Source organism: Corylus avellana, chromosome ca7 (genome assembly GCF_901000735.1).
Source record: "Corylus avellana chromosome ca7, CavTom2PMs-1.0".
NCBI classification, from domain to species: Eukaryota; Viridiplantae; Streptophyta; class Magnoliopsida; order Fagales; family Betulaceae; genus Corylus; species Corylus avellana.
This window is the reverse complement of record NC_081547.1, coordinates 2127869-2134603: the sequence shown is the minus strand read 5'-3', so window position 1 is coordinate 2134603 and position 6735 is coordinate 2127869. Positions and strand designations below refer to the sequence as shown.

Genomic DNA, 6735 nt, shown 5'->3' with positions numbered 1-6735 from the left:
CACACAAGTTGTAATATGGCACAAGAATCAGCATCTGATCTCATGTTTGTGGATGATTTTTACTTCTCATTATTCTTTGATGAAGAAGCAGATGAGATTTTGTCAGTGTCGGATGCCAAGTATGCCGAAGGGTTGCAGCTCCAAGAGGCTCTAATGGTCGACATCATCACTTCTCAAATGGCAAACACCGGGGCCTCATCATCGCCAACAACCCAAGCAATTAGTCCTCCGACCGCCAACCCAGAAGCTGGAGAGTCATCCTCATCGAGTACGAGTAGCTTCTGTGACATTTGTGTGGAGAGGAAAGATGGCCACCAGATGTTCAGAAACGAGGGCAGCTGCCTTCACTCTTTTTGCTCTGACTGCATTGGCAAACATGTTTCCACAAAGATCCAACTCGGCATGACCATTGTTTCTTGCCCCGGGTTGGAATGCAAGGTTGTCCTGGAACTCGATGCCTGCAGGCCAATGCTTCCCAAAGACGTGATGGAAAGGTGGGACGAGGAGCTATGCAGAGCGCTGATTGCGTCTGAGATGAAGTTTTACTGTCCTTTCAAGGACTGTTCAGGCGTGTTGGTGAATGACAAGGAAGAAAGAGAAGTGATGATTAGGGAGTCGGAGTGTCCATTCTGCCATCGACTCTTCTGCGCGCAGTGTTGTGTCCCCTGGCATCCAGGGATTGAGTGCGAAGAGTTCCAGGGAATAAATGAGAATGAGAGAGAAACAGAGGATCTCATGCTGAGGGAGATTGCTCGGGAGAAGAAATGGAAGAGGTGCCCCAATTGCAAATTCTACGTGGAAAGGACTCAAGGTTGTTTGCATATTATTTGCAGGTCAGTTCGCTTTACTAACACAATTAAAGTAGTAGAAGTATCCATGAAACTTCTATAATCATATTGGTTATGTTGTAGGATCTAAAATAGACACCCCCACATGCTAATTTTGGCTTTTACTCTAGTAAGATGGCTTGGGATTGTCATTTTTTAGATTTTTTTTGTCTGAGTTTTTTGAAATTCAGGCAAAAAAAAAAAAGTGTGATTAGGCCTCATGCTCTCGGGTTGCGGGAGCCGCTTGCCCGAACACCCAAGCCTCGCATTCTCCTCTCTCTCATTTCTTGCCTAAATTTCAGGGGAACTTTGTCCAATTAGATGACAGAATTGATTCGGTAATTAAACCCCCTAATATTGAATTTAAACAGGCTGAACAAAATCCTTGATCAAAGCAACCTGTTTCCAGTATTTGTTTGGATGTGATTGACAATGTAATATTGTGTCACATTGAATGCAAATAAGATCCTGTTGATTGTGGAGTTGCAGGTGTGCATCCGAGTTCTGCTATGGATGTGGAGCATCATGGTCTACAGATCATGATGGTGATTGCGTGAGGGATTAAATGACAAGTATTTGAGTCAATTAATTAACCAATTGATCTATTGCCTCCATCACATGAATTGAAGATTATATTACGAGAGAAGCATCATGAGTTGTTTGATAGTAACATGAGTGAACCCTTGTAAGCTTAGCTTGCTATCCCATGTTGTCGATGTTATTTCTAAAACAGGGGGAGGCTAGGAGACCGCCTGTCACCACGTGTCCGTCTCTGAATATGTATCAAGATCGATCATCGATGTTTATTTCCCATGACATTATTATGGTATGTATGTATGAGGACTTGAGCAGCATTAATGAAATTAGCTTATTCGTGTCGTATCTCCTACTGCTTGTATGAGTAAAGTGTTCAAATTTGCTTATCTTTATTATTATTATTTTCTTTTTAGCTTTCTTATTTTTCATTTTCAAAATTTGAAAATGAAAAATATTATGCTAACCTCTATTTTATTTGGCCGATGTGACAATGTCCATCAATTTTTTTTTTTTTATATATATATATATATATATAACCTGTATTGATGAACATTACGATATAAAAACGCTAGCTACTTATAGTGAGCAACACACATGTTGGATAGTATAAAATAACTTGAAATTAAAAGTAAAACAACAAGCAACAAGCAACACCATATGGAACAATATCAGATCATCCCAAAAATTACAAACAATTTCAAAGATTACATTCCAAAATTATCGAAAACAACCAGTAAATAAACGAAGAATAAAAGGATTCTTGAAACTCACCATCCAAAGGAAATTCATTTTAGGGCCGGGAAACAGAGAAATTAGATTATTTAATGGATTTTAAAAGACTTATATGAGCGAAATTAAAAGAGTTAATTATTCAAATAATAGGATTAAAAAATCACAGTGCTATCATATTCAAATTCGAGTAAGTGTTCATATGTTATCTTGCTAAATTTGGAGCTTAAGTAATGTTATACGAGGGCTGCTAGGTGTCCTAAGGATTCTTCCCAAATGATGTGATAAGCACTATTTTTCCTTAAAATATTTTCAAAGGTGAGAGAATGAAAATTTTTTAAGGAAAAAAAAATGCTTGCCACATCATTTGGGAAGCATTTTGGGAAGAATTTTTTGGGATGTCTAGCATTATACATGTTATACACAATACTTTTATTTTATTTTCATTTCACTTTGTTGATATGGTATTGTCAATCAACCATTTTTTTTTTTTTAAAAAAAAAAAAACAATAACTTATCACATGAGCAAAGTGAGATAAAAATGTGGTGTATAGTATTTCTCTTGGAGCTTATGGTTCAAATAAAAGAGTAATGCTATAAATTAAATTTTTATTCCATAACTATTATTCCATAATGATGAGTAGTAATCCCACTAAATCTCAGATCAATCATTGTAAAAAAAAAAAATTAAAAGGTTTGTTAGAATTACTACGTCAGCATTGTATGATAGTTATGAGATAAAAATGTTGTTTTTAATATTATCTAAAAGAAAATTCATTTATTTAATTAGAGTGCCAATCAACCATTAATTGATTGACACGATCACCTAAAAAAAGTGATATAATGATAAGATAAAAGTGTGATTTCTGTTCTCAAATGGTAACTCAATCGATTGTGAACTACACCTCATGAAGCGGAAGCCTCGAATCCCCCTCCCCCTTCCCTTGGGTGGACATGTAAAAAAAAAAAAGGTGTGATTTCTATCTTATAATCTTTAATTGAAGTCATTCTTCAAGTCACTTAACGATAAAATTGAACTTTTCTTCTATGAATAATCAAATGGAATCTGTCTTTCATTCAAAAGAGGGCTTAGGTTGCTAGTTCAGTTCCTTTTTCCTTTTCTTTCGGTCACTTATTAGGAAGACTACGAGGAAAGTGTATACCCATTTCCCACTAGGATTCCTCTAGTGGCCAAGGAAGTAGGATCAAAAGGAAAACAAAAAAGAAAGTATAAAGAAAAAGAGGTTAGAGTTGGATAAAGTTTAGGAATTCTCCTGTTGGACTTTGTGTTAGGGCTTATTAAGCTTATTAGACAAGTTTAGATAATTCCATTTAAATTTTGTTAATGTGTTCTGTTTTTTTTTTTGGTTTGAATATGTATTTTGGGGTTACATAATTGAAGGTGAAAACTGTGTTTGTTTGATTTAAGAGTGTTTTGTGTTTTTGGTTATTTGTTAATATTTTTGTACAGAGAATATAAGACCAAAAAAAAAAGAAAAAAAGAGGAGAACAAATTTTTTTTTTAAAAAAAAATGCCCAAAAATCTCTTTCTCTATTTAAGTTTGAATAAATCTCTCTATCACCAAACGACAAAGATTATAGACTTTAATCTCCATCAAAGAGTGATGTAAGTATAATGGTAGATCCTTTATTCTATGTTTCATTTAAGATTTTTGGGTATTGAATATTTTTGTGTTTGAAAATATATGTACTTTTAAGAGGTCATTTGGCATTGCAATTTTGTTGACTAAAAGCAAATTTAAACTAAATCATAGAAAATATATATTTAGGAGTATGCTTTTAAAAAATTGTAATTTGAAAAACATAAAAATAAAAAAATAAAAAAATTGCTGTTTCAAATTGCAAGTAAGGGGTGTGCTTTTAATAATTATGATTTTAAATGCTAAACTGTGATTTTAAGATTTTTAAAAAAGAAATAGTTGGAATACCAAATTTTTTACTAGGAGGGGTTTATCAAACTAATGTGTAACTCATTTATTGTTACATGTTACATTTTAATTAATTGTTTTGTTTCTCTCCAGACTCCAATGAATGAGCTTCATCATTAATTTGAATAATTCTTGAAGTCATTCTTGTGTCATTGTAATAATGATGTGACTTTTAAAATTACCATTTAATCAAAATTTAATATTAATTAATTACAAACCTAATGAAAATTTTAAAAGTTACATCATTTTTTAAATAGCACTAAGAAAAAAAAAAAAAAAAAAAAAAAAAGCCCTAATTTACCCTTCATCACCCTTAGTTCCATGGCCGTGCATAAAAGCTTCACCGCAGGTCTGCAGTCAAGTCATTCTTTTTCTTGTGCTTATTTTTCCCGGAAACAGTAAAGTTAAATCGAAAAAGGTTTTTTTTTTTTTTTTTTTTTTAATCAAATCCAAAAGGTAACCCCTTGATGAAGGAGTTTCCAAATTAGACTTCCAATTGGAGACGACATCTTCTCAGTTAAGGGTTTTTTTTTTTTTTTTTTGGTTTTTCCCCTCTCTTAGAACTTCTCAGCCAAGTCGTCACCAAGTTGTTTTTGTCAACTTTCCGGCTAAGTCGTCACTGGTAAAGTAATGCCACTTCCACTATATTAGACGAGACACGAATTTCTCCTTGGTGGAGAGAAAGGGGCTGATCGTTCACACACAAGTTTGTAATATGGCACAAGAATCAACCTCTGATCTTATCTTTGTGGATGATTTTTACTTCTCGTTACTCTTTGATGAAGAAGAAGAAGAGATTTTGCCTGTGTCGGATGCCAAGTATGCGGAAGGGTTGCAGTTCCAAGAGGGTGTGATGAGCGACCTCATCACTTCTCAAATGGCAAACACCGGGGCCTCGTCATCGCCGACAATCCAAGCAATTCATCCGACCCCCAACCCAGAGCACGAGGAGGCAACAAAAGAAGCCGGAGAATCATCGCATTGCTTCTGCGACATTTGCGTGGAGAGGAAAGACGACGACCAGATGTTCAGAAACGAGGGATGCGTTCACTCTTTTTGTTCTGACTGTATTATCAAACATGTTTCCACAAAGATCCAAGATGGCATAACCGTTGTTTCTTGCCCCGGGTTGGAATGCGAGGGTGTCCTGGAATTCGATGATTGTAGGCCAATGCTTCCCAAAGAAGTGCTGGAAAGGTGGGACGAGGAGCTATGCAGAGCGCTGTTTGCATCTGAGATGATGTTTTACTGTCCTTTCAAGGACTGCTCTGCCATGTTGGTGAATGATAACGGAGGAGGAGATGTGATTAGAGAGTCGGAGTGTCCATTCTGCCATAGATTGTTCTGCGCACAGTGTCAAGTCCCCTGGCATCCAGGGGTAGAATGCGAAGAGTTTCAGATACTAAATGAGAGTGGGCGAGGAAGAGATGATCTCATGCTGAGGGAGCTTGCTCATGAGAAGAAATGGAAGAGGTGTCCCAATTGCAAATACTTTGTGGAAAAGACTGAAGGTTGTTTACACATGACTTGCAGGTCAGTTTGCTTTACTATATATTTTCTTCAAAACATGACTTGCATATAACACAATTAAAGCATTTGCTTAGATTGATCATAAATTAGTTATATAAGTAGTATAATTATGCAGGAAAAATCTATAATCATGTTGGTTATGTTATGGGATTTAAAGCAGGCACGCTGGCATACTAATTTTGGCTTCTACTCTAAGGAATGGGGTGCGGGAGATTGGATATTGGGTAGGGTAGTTAAAATTGTAAAAAAAATTAAATCCTTAGGGGTGCCTTGGCACCCCCAAGGGGTAACGTGGCTCCGCCACTGGTTGCTTGCCCGAACACCCAAGCCTCGCACTCTCCTCTCTCTCATTTCTTGCCTAAATTTGAGGTGAACTTTGTCCAATTAGATGACATAATTGATTCAGTAATTAAACCCCTAATATTGAATTTAAACAGGCTGAACAAAATCCTTGATCAAAGCAACCTGTTTCCAGTATTTGTTTGGATGTGATTGACAATATAATATTGTGTCACATTGAATGCAAATAAGATCTTGTTGATTGTGGAGTTGCAGGTGTGCATCCGAGTTCTGCTATGGATGTGGAGCATCATGGACTACAGATCATGATGGTGATTGCGTGAGAGATTAAATGACAAGTATTTGAGTCAATTAATTAACCAATTGATCTATTGCCTCCATCACATGAATTGAAGATTATATTACGAGAGAAGCATCATGAGTTGTTGTTTGATAGTAACATGAGTGAACCCTTGTAAGCTTAGCTTGCTATCCCATGTTGTCGATGTTATTTCTAAAACAGGGGGAGGCTAGGAGGCCGCCTGTCACCACGTGTCCGTCTCTGAATATGTATCAAAATCGATCATCGATGTTTTATTTCCCATGACATTATTATGGTATGTATGTATGAGGACTTGAGCTGATTCGTGTCGTATCTCCTACTGCTTGTATGAGTAAAGTGTTCAAATATGCTTATCTTTGTTATTATTTTCTTTTTAGCTTTCTTATTTTTCATTTTCAAAGTTTGAAAATGAAAAATATTATATGCTAACCTCTCTTTTATTTGGCCCATGGGACAATGCCCATCAATTTTTTAATATATATATATATATATAACCTGTATTGATGAACATTACGATATAAAAACGCTAGCTACTTATAGT

The 6735-nt window shown here is 35.8% G+C and overlaps 2 protein-coding genes across 3 annotated transcripts; both read left to right on the top strand.

Annotated features, from left to right (window-relative positions):
* LOC132186567 (E3 ubiquitin-protein ligase RSL1-like) lies at window positions 1-1670 on the top strand. Of its 2 annotated transcripts, none has more exons than XM_059600545.1 (2): window positions 1-833; window positions 1317-1670. In XM_059600545.1, the coding sequence occupies exons 1-2, from the start codon at window positions 16-18 to the stop codon at window positions 1390-1392; spliced, it is 894 nt and encodes a 297-aa protein (XP_059456528.1). In that variant the 5' UTR covers window positions 1-15; the 3' UTR covers window positions 1393-1670. The 2 variants fall into 2 exon arrangements, with proteins under 2 accessions (XP_059456528.1, XP_059456529.1); XM_059600546.1 differs by lacking the exon at window positions 1317-1670 and adding an exon at window positions 1199-1272.
* A 2882-nt stretch (window positions 1671-4552) lies between these two features.
* On the top strand, window positions 4553-6535 carry LOC132186566 (E3 ubiquitin-protein ligase RSL1-like). Its single transcript, XM_059600544.1, has 2 exons — window positions 4553-5575; window positions 6128-6535. Exons 1-2 carry the CDS (start codon window positions 4758-4760, stop codon window positions 6201-6203), a joined length of 894 nt encoding a protein of 297 aa, XP_059456527.1. The 5' UTR covers window positions 4553-4757; the 3' UTR covers window positions 6204-6535.
* Window positions 6536-6735: the final 200 nt, after the last annotated feature.

Bases quoted from the DNA above. Each gene is read 5' to 3' on its own strand.
- LOC132186567 (XM_059600545.1), top strand. From the start codon at position 16: ATGGCACAAGAATCAGCATCTGATCTCATGTTTGTGGATGATTTTTAC. The intron at 834-1,316 runs GTCAGTTCGCTT...GTGGAGTTGCAG, and splicing joins TGTTTGCATATTATTTGCAG to GTGTGCATCCGAGTTCTGCT.
- LOC132186566 (XM_059600544.1), top strand. From the start codon at position 4,758: ATGGCACAAGAATCAACCTCTGATCTTATCTTTGTGGATGATTTTTAC. The intron at 5,576-6,127 runs GTCAGTTTGCTT...GTGGAGTTGCAG, and splicing joins TGTTTACACATGACTTGCAG to GTGTGCATCCGAGTTCTGCT.